Consider the following 17,198-nt stretch of genomic DNA (forward strand, 5'->3'; position numbering starts at 1 on the left):
TAGATTTTTAGTAGATGTTAATGATTTTTTCTTTTTTATTGGCAACTTTTAGCATCGTTAAGATTAATCGGGTTTAGTTCACATTTGTTCTAGGTCTAGCTTATTAAGTAGATGAGTGGTATTTGTTAAAGCTTCCGTTTATTTCGCCTCCCGCTTCACCCCTCTAACAGCGCAGTTGTGAGAGCATGCTCAGTGCGAGCAACAGCACGGATATTGCCTTTTGGCCATTGCCAGCTGAGGTACGCCCTGCTATAGCCGTATAATCATCGGGACGACGCGATTCCCGTTTTTCGGCCTTCTCGCAGATGTTGCCGCAATTCGCATGCTCACAGATGTCGCAGATATTCGACTTGGGCGCTCGATAGAACTGACGAGCGCGACGAGCTGTAGGGGAGAGTGAAGGCAATAAGGATTAGCTGTGGATGGTGGAATCAGAATTCGCAAAACTTACCACTATCGTAGTAGTCATACATGACAACAGCCACGGGTCGATGCTTGGTGACCTTCACAGTTTTGTATGCATGCAACGTGGGGCAGACCTCTCGCCTGTCCAGATAGTCAAAGTAGATGATGACCTTGGTGTTGCGCTGCTGTGTTTCGACCTTTTTGATGCGCTCGCTGGACTCCAGCGTGGGCAGCGTATCGGTGTCCACCACAAAGCCACTGGGCAGCTGCACCTCCATGACAGCCATATTGGAGCGCTCTGCATCGCCAGGCACCGAAACAAAGCTGGCGCAGGCAGACAAATGCAAGTAGTCCGCATGGGAGTTGCGATTCACTGTGGGATCCAGCACGAATCTCGGCCAGGCGCTGGTCACATTTGTGTTGTATTTGTAGCTAACCTGAGCCAGCGCCAAGCCACGCCCAGTGGCCGAGATGCTGACGTTCTTAATGTTGTTGGGCAGCTGTGAATCAGACCAATTTGATTTGGAATCAGTTAAAGTTTTTGTTAACTTCGACTGACTTCATCTTACCTCCACACTCTGCAGCGCCAGCGAATTCTCTGCATTCACATTCAGTATGGTCTCAGCACCCTCACCGTAATTGAAAGCCAACTGCACATTGTTGCCCTGGCTGGAGAAGCGTTCGGCGAACATGAGCAGGGCCTGCAGACCCACAACCGTATCCTGCGAGCCCACAAAGCCACCAAATATATTCCGTTGATCCATTAGCCAATTGAGCACGGGCAACGCATCGCCCACCAGATTATTCTCGAGCAGCGCCAATGCGCCATAGGCAGAGATCTCGATGTTGACGCTGCGCGTGGCATTGTACCAGGGCGACTGCTGTTCCGCAGCCGGGGCCGTCTTATTCCACCATTTGCGTCCATCGGCATTCATAGCCAGCGAGTCGAGACGCTGCAGGAAGGCGGCCTTGGCATTATGATTGGCCCGGGACAGCACATAGGTGCCCAGGGCCATGGCATGCAGATTATTGGAGACATCCAGGCCTCGCGTGATAAAGTCCAGCGCCTTGTTGATGTTATTCCGATACTCAGGATGTAAATCCTGAAAGGTATTCCACTTAAATTGAATTCTCAACAATTTCTGTCATATCACCTACCACATTCTCCATCATGGCGAGTGTCACAAAGGCGGTTAGACTAATGCCTCCATCGTCGAACTGCTCAAAGATATCGCCGTGCTCTTCGTAGCCGCCATTGCTGGACTGCACGCTGGCCAAATAGGCCAGGGCACTCTGCAGCACATGTTCGTCCACCTGAATGTAGGGCGCCGCCTGACGCAGCGATCTGGCCACATAGGCCGTCAGCCATGTGGAGCTCTTCTTGGCGGACAGGCCAAAGGCGCTGAATGCTCCATTCTCGTGCCGATAGTAGAGCAGCCGCTGATAGCCCACGGCCAAGTTGTTGGTGGCGGCCAGTTCCAACTCGGGAGTTAGTTGACGCAAGCGCTGTGAGGGAGACGAAACTATTATTATGCATGAGCGGTTAACTAACTGATTGATGATGATGTGGATTGGCTGATCTAGTGAATGACCTAGTAAATGATTGACTGAAGGATACTGATTGGGTGTTCAAGCGACGATTGACTGTCTGAGTGATTGATTGGTGATCACGTGATTGATGTTGACTGATTTAATGATTGACTGATGGATAGTGATTATGTTTCTACGCTTTGATTGACTAGCTGAGTGACTGATTAATGTTAGGCGGGTTGACTTATATTGTGAATAACTAAGTAAGAGATTAGCTGATGGATAGTGTTTGGGCGTTTAAGCGATGATTGACTTTCTGATTGACTGGCTGTTTAATTAACTGACTGTCTAAAAGAGACATCTAGCTGACTGATCTGTTTGATTAACCGACTTCCTGATAGTCACACTGAATGATAGCTTGGATGATAGACTGATTGATGGATTGGTTGCAGGTCTAAGCCATCGTCTCTTCGATTTCTCATTAGAATGTATTAATAATTGGCAGATTGAAGGATTGGCTGATTGATTGATCATCCGATTAACTTGATGAATAAAACTTATTGGAATATTTTTGATTGGTTGGTAATCTACTATCTGATTGATTGAATTACTGATTGTTTGACTTGACCATACTAAGAAATGAATTAAATATTTGACTAACTTTTGGTTGAACATACTGATTGATTGATATATTATTTATATGATTAAGTAGCTGGTTGATGGCAAACATGATCAATATTTCTTTACATTATATACAATTCTTCAGCTGTCAATGATTTCAAACTTACGCCCAAATAACGCAGCACCATTAGATTCGGCACAAAGTTGACCATGGTCTGCTCGCCACAGCCCGTTGGCAGCTGGATGAGCTGCTGCAGATTGCCCACAATGCTGCCCACCAAATCGCCCACAGCGCTGACTTCGATGCTGGTGGAGTCGGGTATCGCATTGCGTGGCACTTTGATGGTGACATTCTGTTTTCGCTGGGCATTGGAGTTCAGCTCGAAGAGGAAGCCGCGATTCACACGCTCCGTTGCACCGGGATGCTCGACCAGCAGGGTACGTTCGACGGTGTCGCCGGCCTGTGTTGTTGTTGCCACAGCCTTTACGGGCAGTGCACCGACTCGTCGGGGCGTCACAATGAAAGAGATCGAGCGAGCCGATTTCCCGGGCACCAGAATGGTGCGACGACTATAGAGCTCCAGCTCTGATTGGACGATGTGAATATTCATTATAAGAAATTGAATACTAGATAAGTATTTTACTTACTTGGCTTATTGGTCTGGTTGATGTTCAGCTGGGGAAAGTCAAAGTCCTGCGCTGTGTTATAGAAAGTCACATCAACACTCAAATCGCTCTCCCTGTTATTATGCACCACAAAGGGCAAGGCAATCAGTTCATCTGAAAGAATGTACTGGGGATAGTGAATTTGTGGTTTTAGACTTCCCAAGGCTCACCACCTTTTCGTATGGAGTACGGCAGCTCCGTGGCTATGTAGAACTCCTTGTAGGCCTCCAGTTTACTCACGGGCGAATTCAGACCCAAACCATTGACCGGATCAAGCGTGAAGGCCGTCAGCAGCCAGGACGTCATGTCACTAGGTATGCGTCGGTGTATTGTGTTGCGGCCATCGCTGCTTGAGGAGAGATTGAGGAAGAGCCAGGTGTCCGCCGGATCGCGCATGACATGAACACGTGGATTGTGCCAATAGGGCTTGGGTGTGTAGGAGAAGGCATAGCGTCCCTTGCCAGGTGGCAAGGTGTTTACCTCTATCTTATGAGCGGGACCAATGTCTGTTTTGCGTACCGCTGTCAGTTTATCCTCCTCCACGGTAGTGGAGCTATCCCTACCTATAGCCGGTGTGGTATCGACCTCTATAAGAATTTGAATTATAGTTAAAGTATTAGAATAAATGAGCTTTTAGGTCTACCTCTTTCAACAATGTAATCCGTGTTGGACATGATTATGACACCAGATTCCTTGCCGGGCGAACCAATGGGTGTGTTGACGTCGCTTAGCTCATAGGCATACAGAGCATCCATAAGTCGTTCGTGTGTTAGGTCGTGACCTGAATGATATGAAAATACATCAGATATGTGGAGATGGAACTTCAAGTACTTCAACTAACCGCTACGCAGCGCAGCTGCATTTTGATCAACAACCATGAGACCCACGTAGGAGTAGGGTTTGGTGCTGATGCTTATGTCTATATCCTGGCCAGGAGGTGCGCGGATGGGCGCCTCGATTTGCACCTATACGAGATGAGTTTAGTTTGAGTATATACTATAATAGATATGAGCTTACTTACAGCATTCAACAGGTTCTCCTCAAAGTGTATGATCTGCTCATCGTAGACAAGCTCTCCATTGACTATCATATAGACGAACAGCTTGGCACGCGGCATCATGGCAAAGGAGGCCAGAAACTTGATCGTGTGATAGGTATTATCTCTCACCTGTTGAGCAAATTAATGAATATACAATAATTTCTTTAAATTGAGTTATTTTGCTTTACTCACATCAACAGTGCGCGTCAATATTATATCACCACGTCCCACAACTTGATACATAAAATATTTCATGGGCTCGTTGGAACGCACTGCTACAGCAATTTCCTGATTGACCATGGGTCTAGAAAAATATTGTGAGATTTTGTAATTTGAAGAAACGTAGGAACGAAACGAAGAAAATATGAATAGGATATACAAATAATAATTATTAATAAAAATTTATATTATCTATTATATAATGATATATAAATATTCAAATTCTTCAATAAGTAATATGAGGGCAAAATAAAATATTAATATAATGCCTGAACAATTCGTAATATTCTTAATATTTCTTCTAATGTCTTACTATTTCTTCTAATATCTTCCTATTATCCATTCGAATTACCTTTCAGTACTTACTTATCATTTAGCACCTTGGCGGTGATATAATTCTTGCTGTGCAATTGTTTGCGTGGCACCTTGCCCACATCGCTAATAACGCCCAGATAGTCCACAATAATCGAATGGAACTCATCGCGATCGCCAACTGGCACCGTGAACTTCATCTTGACCTCGCCTCTACCATCCAAGGTATACGTGGTGCGATTATACATTTCGCTGCTGCCATAGACATTTGTCAAATAAGCCGTGATCTCAGGATTGAAATCTTTCAAGGGGCTGCCATCATTGCGAGCTATGCGTGCCTATCAGATACAATGTATATAGAAATAGATAATAAAATTATATTATGTATATTTCATAGCAATTCGTTAGCTTACTGTCGCTTCAAAGGGCACACCGGGTATATAATAGCTGGGCAGCTTGACTGTCTCCACACGGAAGTGATTCAGGTAGAGTGTGAGCACCGTGGAATAGTTTTGCACCGAGCCCGTCGAGCGCTCCTCGACCAGCGCATCCAATAGATATTGACGCTCATAGTCCTGCTTCAGATGCAGCTCCTGCTCAATGTCAAACTCAAAGTAGGCGCTGCCATCGATGGGCACTACCTTACGAGTAATCAGATCGTTGACAAACGGTTGCAGCGAGCCAAAGAAAGTGGGGTAAATGGAGAGCGTCGCCTCGCCCACAATGGGTTGACCAAAAGCGTAGCTAGAAGACAAGTAAGGAAACATATATAAATGTGTGGATACCGAGTGGATTTAGGAATATACGGAATATAGTAGTTAGACTTAAAGATCACAGCTGAAAATCGATATTTATCGATATATGCAAATACATTTCAACATTGAGCTAGTATGTGGGATAAACGTCAAATAATCTCAGATTTTTAGCATCTCTTATACAGGTAGGAAAAAATTTCAAGCTGGTCTCACTTACTGCGCTTTTACTGTAGCTGCGATTTTGCCATCCTTATAGATTGCTTTTCGTGGCGTCTCAATGTCTACCACAAACTTGGGCAGGATGTGATCCAAGATCTCAAACGTTTGCTTGTGCTGCTGCTCGGCCACGTCCACAACTATGGACCAATCGCCAAAGCGTGGATAGTCCGAGAGCTGCAGCTCATTTGAGTAGATGGCATTGGTCAGCCGTATGTCCTTATAGCTTCTAATGAGATTGTTGCCCGAGTCCCGGATCTCGACGTGCACGCGTCCATAGCCTCGCGCGGGCTTCAGATTCGCATCGAGCAGCAATATGCGATAATGCACCAGATCTCCGGGCTTGTAGATGCTCTTGTCGGTCTGCACCAGCACCGTATGCTGTTTGGGCTCGAAATGTAGCTGAGTTTCGTTCGTAAATATTATGCCGCTAAGGCCTTCCGATGTCAGCCGATAACGATCAGACTTGAGTGCGGGCAACTGTGGGAAAGAGCCAATGGAAAACTACATTATTTGACTAATTTAAGAGCAGCAGAGTTGTTTAGTTCACCTCAAAGTGCAGCAGCTGCGTTGAGTAGGGCCTCAGCTCGACGGTCTTGAAGTCTGTGTAAGTACTGCTCAGTATGCCCACCTTCACTCTGACGGGCTCCGCTGCCTTGTGTATGCTCACAGCCACATGGTACTGAGAGTTGGGTCTCACTGTATTTGGCGCAATTATTGAGTAGAGGCTGACGAATAAAAATGAACAAAATGTTAAATCGTTTATTCGAGGCTGTTGGATATGAAGAGTTGGAAGCTAAGTCTTGGGATAATCTTGACAACAATTGTGAGCAATTCGTATGAGTGAAGTATGAATTGGAATCAGATGTGATTTATACTGAAACAATCCTTATCTCTTAATGACTAAAAATTGGTTTACTTTGGTCAAATATTTCAAAGGAAAACCTCAAATGCGAATCTCAATTATTGTTGTGGAAACCCGCATTGGACAAACCAATTTTTAGAGGTAAATATAAATATATATATGGAGTATTCAAGCTTTTTAATTTTATTATATTTGCATTAGATTTGTTATTATATTATTATTACATTATAATTATATTATTATTATTTAGATTACTACTAGATATTTACTATATTATTTTACATTCATTTTCATTATTAATTTCTTTCTATGAATAAACGTGACACCCCATTTACCCTCTCACCACCTTGATGACAAATGAATAATATCTTGGCCCAGAGAAGAAACCGAATATAAGTTCAAGTACTTCACTTAGCCGTTGAAAGCAGTGAAGACAATGTTCCGCTAGGGTATTACACGCTTTTGTGTGTATGTGGCTATTTTTCAGTTCAGTTTACTATTCATTCACGCGCTTAACGGAAGAGAAACACTTAAACAATACCGGGGTAATGTACTTTACAGCGCTGCGTCTTGGGCTCTCGCGTTTGAGTTCGGGTCAGAGTGTTGAGAGCGGCCGCGTTTCGGTTTGATTCATGTCGGAAATGGTATAGAGCTCATCGGGGGCGTTGCGGCCAGCTATAACTATTATATATATATTTTTTCTGTTTTTTTGGTTTTGTGGTTTCTCTAAGTGCTTGGCATCAGTGGATGAATTTGTAATAACAAAGTTTTATGGCCAGCAATTGAAGTTACAGACGAATGAGTCAAACTTTTGAAATTTATATTAAGTACACACTTTGGATATTTTGTTTATGAATATATTTTTCATTTTTGTTTGTTGTTTTTCGAGCCGACTAGTACAAAGATGTTAATATATATATTGCAAATGTTTATGCATGAAAGTGTCAAAGTTTTTAAACTGGAATTCTCTCTGTTAAGAATGGAAACATTCGAATTTTTAAGCTCTTTTCATAAAGTTTCTTTTTTTTTTTTTTTTTTTTTTTTTGCTTTTCCATTTGCTTAGAGTTAATAATTTCAAATAATCAAATAGTAAGTATAAGTTTAAGTTGTTGACCAATTTAATTTAAAAGAATTTAAATAATTATACAATATTTCGGATGCGATTTATTGCGTAAAGTATTAAGTATACTGAAATTTAATATACTACTATTTGATATACGACTTTTTGATGTACTACCATACTAATACATACTAAAATATACTACTATTTGCTACTTCTTAGTATACTCCTATTTGACATACTACTATTCTGTGTCCCATGATGTATTTAATATATTATTTAATATTTAAATACACAACTTTTTATGTGGCCCTCGCTCTTTATAGATTTTCCAAATTTGTCGTAATTATCATAAGGCTTATGCATGTATGTAGAGTGTATGCCTTATTCGGTGTGCCACTTATATAATACGATTTTACAATTTTGGTGCTGAGCTCGGAGCTTTTTTTGGTTTTAAAGGGAATCAAAAATGTTATATGAATACCCTGTACACATTGAGTATGGCAAAGCGGGTGTAATGTACAAGTAAAATTGTAAAATGCGATGTAAGATAATAACGTGGTATAAGAGGTTGATATATAGAAATATGTATACATAAATATATATATGTATATATTAGATACAATCTATGTAAAATTATTATTAAATATTAATCATTATCTAAGTAATTTGGAGTCTATGTTTTTGTAATTAAAGACATGAATAAAGAGAAATTTTAAAATGTATTGCGGAGTTGATAAATATCTTGAAGATAGGTAATAACTTATACAATAATCAACAAAATTACAAGAGCATAATAATAAGCCCTTGATATAGGGCAAACGAATATAAATTCTATGATACTTAAGTAAAATGCTCATATTTCATTATGGGGCTTGGATCTAAATAAGTTATTTACTTAATGAAAAGTCATTCATAACATAGGGTATCTTCTAGTCGCTTCCACTTAGACTACAGCTGGACTTTACTTTTTCTTATTTTTACATCACTTTTTATTTAGCCGCTGCGCGAAACTCGTACAGCTTGAGCTGGCTAACTGTGCCGTGGTGTCGGCGTATTTTGTCTGCCTTTTTGTCTCTTTTGGCGCAATTCACAGTTTCGAGTTGTTCTAATTTCAATTGCTGTTGCCGCCGTTGTCGTTGCCGCTGCCGACGTCGACGTCGCCGTTTAACCTGTTCCCACATTTTCTTTTGTGTTTATGTCACGTTTTGTTAGACGCCAAACAGGTTCCTTCAGCTCCACTCTTCGCCCAAAATGGCAAAAACAATTTCGCTTTTTTCTTATTTTTTTAATTTTTTTTTTTTTTCATTTTTATTATGTTGTTGTTTTCGGACTGCAATTGGGTTTCATTGGAGAGGTCTCACATGATTGCATCGCGTTGGGTTTTGAGTGTGTGCTAAATGTCGGCTTCAGGCAGTTGATATCAACTTAATTAACTCGCATAAGCAAGCATGTATAATATATGTATATATGTATGTATGTATATATATATTTATATTGCTGCCTTGAGCTGCACCCTATATATGGTCAATGTATAAACTTGAATTATCATATGGCATATGGTTCGCTCGCAATTGAACTTATCCCATATATGGAGAGTGTATCAAGAGAGGGCTTCAAGAGATTGCTTCAAGAGAGTGTATCAATTGGCAATAGCTGGAAGGCTTCAACAAGAAGCTAGAAAAACAAACGCCAACATTCAACTTAGCTACAAATCAATCACAGAATTCTCAGAATTTAAAAAAAAAAAAAAAAAAAAAAATAAATGCAAAAAAAAAAAAAAAGACGAAACTTGAATACACTTAAAACATTTTGTATGTGAAACTCTACTGATGGTTTTTAAGATAAACATATAACGGCATGAAATGAAACCATTCTTATCTATATTCCTAGTTATGTGCTGGGAATAAATAAGCTCGTAGGAGCTTGTGATTGAGATAACAAAATGAAATAAATAGATTTATTTGATACAAACCCTAAGGATGAAGTTGTTATATATTCAATAACAATGTTTATATAAGAACCATAGAAAGAGATTTAGCAAATGACATAATAATAAAAACAATTAACACTGTTACAGTCGGGCTTTAGCGACCGCATAATACTCTATCAAGATGTATGATCTGTTGAAGCATATCTAATAATATATCAACTTTCTTCCCAACGGTAAAGAGTATTGCAAAAATTGCATACATACATAAGATTACATTCACGTCAGATTAAAATTGTTTTGATCATTTAATTGTCTAAATATTGGCATATCTATAAGCTCATTTACTCATTTCTATATAAGAAAACCTGCACAGATTTGCCTAAACAAATTTATAGGAAATATCTTACGATCTCATAAGCATTTCCAATCACGTGCTGAGCACTCTTCTACATAGTGCTAATGCCCGCTATAAGACTATCTACACTGCTGCTTTATAGATTTACCTTTTGCAGCTGGCCAGCTTGACAGGTAGTCAAGGTGAGCCATCGGAAATGAGGCAGTAAATAAGTGTTTGCAAATGTGTCACCCGGCATTAGGGTGGCTCGAATGAACTTTTGTCAATGAAAACAACTTCAATTGTAATTGATATACCCAGTTTGTCAGGTTAGGTCAAGTTTAAAAACAAGTGTGAATCCTCGCATAGGCATTCGGCAAATATGGACAACATTCAACATTGCATCACCCTGATGTCGAGCTGCGAGATGTTGGCAATGCGTGCGTAGGTCGACGGATATCTCGACAATCTCGGCTTGAATTTATTTTATTTTTTATGTCATTCAATTTACGTGTTGAATTTTTTCTTTTTTGCTGTCACGGTACGAGAGACTAGAAAGAACAGTTATTTTCGTAAGCTAAAGATTTACATGATGCGTGGGATTTAGTTATCTAATGTTAAGCAAAAGTTTTTTCGTTTAAAAAAAGTTATTCCTAAGTAATTGTTCTTATTGTATATTAAATATAAATTATAAACAAGTCGAAGTCGACGAATTAAAAAATAAATACTTTGTAAATATATTTAACGTATATATGTATGTATATAAAATATGTATTATACATAACTAATGCAAAATATTTTTATGTATAAAAATATTGAAGTATACAAAATTTTGTTATGGTAGTTTCGCTAAGTGCTTAGTTCACTCACATAGCTAGGATTATATTATTGTATATAATATCAGAGCTATTAATTTCATGACATATTTATAATTATTTTTTGGAGAACAGAGCGCTTGGAACAGTCATTGCAAAGTATATTTGTTTTCGATCAACAAAAACGAATGAGTCAACATTTTAAAATACTTTAATCTAGAATCAATATGTGTTGTATATGATTCATAGGGTATGCTTGACTGAGCTGAGATAAGTAAAGGTGGCCTATCTCAGCCACTACTAATTTGCAGAAATTTCTTGTATGGTTAAAGTGCTTATTGATGAAAGCAGATTAACTATAATATATATTAATCACTCCTCAGAAAACTCCAGGGTATCTGCTAACAGTCAATCGGGGGCAACATCTACCCTGGAAGCTGTGGGTCCATGTATTCAATGTTAATTTCTTCTGTGATTACAAACTTGTTAATTATATGGCATGGCATGGATAATGAGCGATGTTCGAGCTGCCGGCATGGCAAATAATTTTGGGTTTGTTGCTTAAGTCTTTTGTTTTGAGCTGTTTTCTTGTCGTTTCGACTCGCTTAAGTGGCGTGATGTCATTTTCAATGTTATTTGTATATAATTTGTGTGCAACATATTTGTCACACTCGTTGTCAGCTATACTGTGTGGGAGTCTATATAGAGAGATGTGTGTTTGGGCGTCTCTCTCTCTCTCTCTCTCTCTCTCTCTCTCTCTCTGTGTGTGTGTGTTATTGTGTTTATGTGATATTTACTAACCCCTGAGCAGCTGTCAGCGTTAAAAGTAAACAAGTTGCGAGCGTGAAAACAAAATAAACGCGTTGCGAGCACATTTTGCGATATTTATATAAATTTACTTAAAAGCAATATTTAATATTGCTTAATTAAGTTAACTATTATAATTTTATTTGTGTATTATAACAGCACTCATCATTCACATTCGATTTATTATTGCATTTTATTTCGACTGTCTTTTTTCGGGTTTGATTCGTCTTTCCGTGTGGGCAGTCGACAATTTTTGCTCTCGAACCTCGCGTCCCGCCACAAAGCTTGATTTTGGCCAGTGGTTGTTGTTTTTGTTGTTTGTTGCTTGTTGCTTCACTTGTTTAACCAGCACCAGGCGCTCGAGATTCGCGATTGCGCCAACGGCCAAGCTCACGTTTATTTTGTTGCTTTGCTTTTGTTTTTGTTTCGTTTTTCACTTTCGTTTCGAGGCGCTGCCACCTGTTGAACGTTCGCGCTGTTGCCCGCTCGTAAGCTCGTTCTCAACTGATTTTTCGGCTAACACTTACAGCTGGTATTGGCCACAATTCAAGCTAACCGCGAAGCTTTAACGTGGGCCACAGAGCTTGCTGCAGTTGTGTGGTTGTTGTCCTGGCTGAGTGTGAGCCATGGATTACGAAAGGGGTTGAAGGTGTCTTGGCTAAAAGTTGTCGCAAGCAAATATGCAGCGTTATTAAATATGCAAATTCTCTGTTAATGAATATACTTTGAATTTTCTTGGAAAATTAAGCTTATGTCTCTCACTTGAAAATAATTTATTTAATTTGATAGATTTTTTTTATTTATGATATGCCAGATATATGCCATTTTTCAGTAAATAGAAATTTTGAAATAGCTCAAATCAGACTCTCCTGCTCTAACCATATACTTACTTCTACATGCTGAATATGAGGTTTGTGTCTTTGCTATGCTGAATTAATGGACATATAATAATTTTCAAGCTAAGGCGTTGCCAGACATCAGCATAAAAATCAAATGTTCTTTAGCACATCAATTGGCCGTTAGGTGCGTCGCTCAATTTTTGAAAATAAAGCATTATTTTTAACTTTCAGCCAGTCTAATGCAATTTTGTTGAATGTGAATATCTTGTAATAATGGCATTACAATTTGATATCATTTTAATTTCAATATCTAAATACTTTAACAACAAAATGTTAAAATTCCAAGAAATATAAATTGAGACGGTAATTGCGCTGAAGTGTAAGAGAGAGAGGGGGAGAAAGGGAGGGAGAAATTGAGAGAGATAGAGAGAGAGGGAGAAAGGGAGAAAGGGAGAGAGAGAAAGAGAGAGAGAGGGAGAAACGGAAAGGGAGAGAGAGAGAGTGAGAGAGAGAGTGGGAGAAAAGGAGAGAGAGAGGGAGAAACGGAAAGAGAGAGAGAGAGGGAGAGAGAGAAAGAGAGAGAGAGAGAGCTCTTGCTTCATTCCCTGGCGATTCTCTGTCTTTTAACTCAATTGCAAACAACATACACTTTTTTTCCAGTGCATTTGACACTAAATGGCAGACAGACTCACCTACATACATGCACACTCACACACACATAAATAGAGGGAAATACAATCGCGTCGCATATTCTAACATCAATATTGCAATACCATTTGACATTTGTTATGGCAATGGGCGCAAAACGATGCCGACTGCAGAGCAAAATAACGGATGTTCACTGAATGCTGGGAGGAGGAGGAGAGAGAGCAGCGAGGGGCTGATGGTGGTGGCAGGCCAATATGAGGTAGGCGGAGAGGCGTGGCTGGGCAGAGACCCCAATGTAACCGGTCAAACGGAGTGATTTTTATTGGCTTGTTGCTTTTTCGATTCACTGATAAATTGTTAATGTCACGCCACACACACACACATAGGGAGAGAGACACACACACACACACACACACACACACAGACACATAGAGATGTTTGCTCGTAAAATGCAATGTTACAAATTTATTATTTATGTGACGCTAAGCTTTGTGCGTATAGAGCAAATGTAGATGTCGAGAGACAAATGAATATATGTATATATTGTATATATGTACATATATATATCCGTATGTATGTACATACATACATGTATATGTATGTGCTTGTGTATCGACTTTTTCGATGTCTAAAAATGTTGTGCCCCACAAAATTGCATTTGATGTGTGCACCGAATATTCCCAACTAACAATTACAACAGCAACAACAGTAACAACAACAACAGCAACAATAATAACAGCAACAACAACAACATCAATGATAATAATTGTAATAATTGGTTATGGGCAGAGGGAGCACAGTGGAACTTCAATAAATCAAACAGTTGCTGTGGCTATGCAAGTGCAAATACACTGAGGAAAATTGGGAATAGAAAAAATTGGCATACAAGCCCAAGAGTTACACTATATAATCTGTATCTAATAGGAAAATCGGATGTGCACGACTAGAACATACTCAGCACCTCGCTCAGTTTACGTCTACATATTCCTTCGTATTACACAAAATAAACATTTTCAAACATAAAACTAAATACGAAATTGATTAAAACGTTTGATTGATTATACATACATTAAAAAATGCAGAATGCTAGTAGTCATAGATGTTAAGATCGATGTTCAGATCAATCGGAGAGATGGACAATCGAACTTGCCACACCCCTTTTTGCAAATATACCCACTTAAATAAAAAAAAATCAACATTTTATTTTGAATTCATATAAAACTCCTCATAAAAGGTCATACATAATTTCGTACAGTGTATTTACTGGCAACATGTTTACTGTTAGGCGGCTGGCAATTAATGCAGCTGCCAAAACAAGCAAACGACCCTAGTGCAATTCGCACTTTAATTAATTAGACATTCATTTTCAGCAGCAACAACAACAACTGCAGGAGGAGGACAGCAGCAGGAGCAGCAGGAGGAGCGGCGGCAGCAACTGGCACAGCAGCCCCAGAAGCAGCAACCTTTAGCCCTGTCCCTGCCAAGTTGGCCAACAATTTAACTATCCACCTGTTTGTCTGTCTCTCTCCATCTGTCTGTCTCTCTGTCTGTCTCATTGTCTTTCTGTCCGTTTGTCGCTTTGTAATGTGCACCGAGTTTGTCCCCATTGGAATCAGTAGCTCTGTCGACGTCGACGTCGTCGTCGTCGGCGGCATTGGTGGCAGCCATTATGCTTCGCAGGCGTAATAAATTAGCACAAACATGCCACTAAAATGGCACGCCCATTCCGCCCACCAGCGGCAGTGACCTGCACGGCAACAGTAAAATGCTGTCAATGCAGTTCACATGCCAATGCAATTCCGTTTTCGATGCAATAGCAACAGCACCTCCGGGATTTCAACTGGGATTTGCGCACAATGTGTTTAGTGCCCAAACAACTCCGCATAGACCTAACTCAGCCTTGATGAGCTCCCCCTCCAGCCAAAGTACATCAAATGGAATATCTGCAACCAGATGCAGTGCCAAGACATTTTAATGCAGCAACTGCTGACGAAGGCCTCGTGAAATTTCATTTGGGGTATTTCATTTCATTGCATTTAATGCAATAAAAATTAATATTCGAAAAGCAATTTTAAACAAAATTTATTTAAGAAACTGCATTATCTCAATTTATGCCACGCAAGAGGTAGGCTACTAGTACTTATGAGAGCAGCTAGATGGAATTTTCAAGGACAACATTAGGATTAATATTTTGATAGTTTTAATTCTTTTTTTTCTCACTATAAGGTTTATATGTTGACTAGAATGACATTATATTATATTATTATAGTAAAATTTAGTAAAGTTCGTGTAAATTATAATTTTGTCAACTTTTGTCAACTTGATTTTGTTTATTTATTTAGTTTTTATTTTATTTAATTTATTATTATTATTATTTTTTATTTTATTTATTTGTTTATTTGAATTTTTGAATAACTTTTTAAAAATGAAAACAAAAGTTTTTGCAGTTAAACAATATATCGTGTCTTTACTTTACCTTGCCTCTCTCTCTCTCTCTCTCTATCCCTTCCATCAATATTAATGACCTTGATATTCGCTATAAATACATGTTATTATATAAATGTTATAGGTTGATCATGAAATTGAATATATACATACTTCAAATATATGATTTTTAAATAGTTGCCCAGTCGAGTTAAATTAAATGGCTTATTCCTCAGATTTTCGCGGTTATTCCAGCTTCTATTCGGCTCATCCAATGGGTTAAGAAACAATGTTCCAGCATGGGAATTGCTTGCAGAAATTAAAGCTTAAAGGTCTTGCGAGGCGTGCGGCAGCTACTTTGTTGCACAGTTCTCCCAAGACTAAGTAGGAAGAGAGAGAGAGAGAGAGAGAGAGCGAGCATTAACGGGTAAGCGAGAGAGAGAGAGAGAGAGAGATAGTCCTACAGCTTTATCATCGACTTCGATTGAAGGCATGGCGGTTGGGGCAGATGGAGCAGATGGGCAGATGTGGTATGTGGCATGTGCGGTACGAGCTGCCAGATAGTTTCTACTTGTCTCCCTATCTCTCTTTCTGTCGCCCTCTCTCTCTCTCTCTCTCTCTCTCCTGCTCTCTCTTTCTTCACTCTGACTCTCTCTGCCTTTTGTTGCTTGCGCACTTTTCATCTTGGCGCTGCATACGAAATTTATGGGTTTTATTATGTGATTTATGCAATGCGCGCTGTCCGCGACGGGGCACGCAACGCGCAATGCGACGCACAGTGCGGCGTGCGGATTTTTACGCCGGAAATGTGCCCATCGACTGCGTGTTAAGTCTCACACACACACACACACACACACACGCGTTCAGAGACACACAGCCCTCAGCCTGTATAGAGAGGGGTCGCGGGTGCATAAGTGTTTTTTATTATTGGCCGCCAGTTTTTATTGCGACGGGCGCGCTTCGTGTTTTACTTATTTAATTTCTCAGCTGCTATCGGCTGCTCGACCGGCATTGTCCTTGTCACTGCCAGGACACAGAGGACACGCACGTGAACGCCGGATATAGAGCTCGCAGTGCGACGTTAATGTGCGGCACCTCCCCCTTCCACGACTGCTTTAACACACCCCCTCACCCCCTCACCATCACTCCATCTCGCTCTCTCCTTGCTTTCTCTTGCATTGCATTATACGCATTTCAGGGCCCCAATAACGGTATCTAACCGAAAACGTGCTATAAATTCCAATCAGAGTCGCCACAGTGTCGCGCATTGCGGCCCATTGTCAATCAACACGCACACACGCTCACGCACACACACGTTCACGCATACACTCACGCACACAGAGTAGCCTGAGCGTATTTACATTTCCGGTCGAGTCATGCGAGCTGCTGGCAAAGGGCACAGGTGCAAACATGTTACGCATAGAGCTGGCAGCAGGCGCGTGTCGTGACACGACATGTGCGTGGTATGTGGGTATAGCCATCGGAATGCTTGTGCATAGCATGTTAAATTGCATTCTTGACGTTTCTGACCTTATACTGATATCCTTATCGCTGCCTGAATCAAGAAATCGATATTTATCGATTGGTTTCGTTTTTTAGCTATGCATATTTACTCAATGTTTTTATTGAGCTTGATGTAATATTAAGGTTGAATACGTTATTGTTTTTATCTGACCTTTGCATATATATGTAGATCTTATCTGTGCATTT

At 40.1% G+C, this 17,198-nt stretch overlaps 1 protein-coding gene across 1 annotated transcript; it reads right to left on the bottom strand.

Annotated features, from left to right (window-relative positions):
- Nucleotides 1–4: 4 nt before the first annotated feature.
- On the bottom strand, nt 5–12,104 carry Tep3 (Thioester-containing protein 3). Its single transcript, XM_089466202.1, has 16 exons — nt 11,572–12,104; nt 6,314–6,491; nt 5,765–6,243; nt 5,206–5,536; nt 4,847–5,130; nt 4,454–4,565; nt 4,244–4,390; nt 4,064–4,187; nt 3,866–4,003; nt 3,396–3,809; nt 3,205–3,336; nt 2,724–3,142; nt 1,564–1,911; nt 975–1,508; nt 452–905; nt 5–384 (listed from the first exon to the last, which is right to left on the bottom strand). Exons 1-16 carry the CDS (start codon nt 11,643–11,645, stop codon nt 164–166), a joined length of 4,389 nt encoding a protein of 1,462 aa, XP_089322328.1. The 5' UTR covers nt 11,646–12,104; the 3' UTR covers nt 5–163.
- Nucleotides 12,105–17,198: the final 5,094 nt, after the last annotated feature.

Source organism: Drosophila arizonae, chromosome 3 (genome assembly GCF_054131065.1).
Source record: "Drosophila arizonae isolate 15081-1271.41 chromosome 3, UAZ_ARI_1.0, whole genome shotgun sequence".
NCBI lineage: Eukaryota > Metazoa > Arthropoda > Insecta > Diptera > Drosophilidae > Drosophila > Drosophila arizonae.

What these genes read in the sequence shown, in the direction of transcription:
- Tep3 (XM_089466202.1), bottom strand. Translation starts at nt 11,645, where the DNA reads ATGTGCTCGCAACGCGTTTATTTTGTTTTCACGCTCGCAACTTGTTTA. An exon ending in GCAGCTACAGTAAAAGCGCA is followed by an intron (nt 5,537 to 5,764) that starts GTAAGTGAGACC and finishes CTTGTCTTCTAG; the next exon opens with CTACGCTTTTGGTCAACCCA. An exon ending in TATTGACGCGCACTGTTGAT is followed by an intron (nt 4,391 to 4,453) that starts GTGAGTAAAGCA and finishes TTTGCTCAACAG; the next exon opens with GTGAGAGATAATACCTATCA.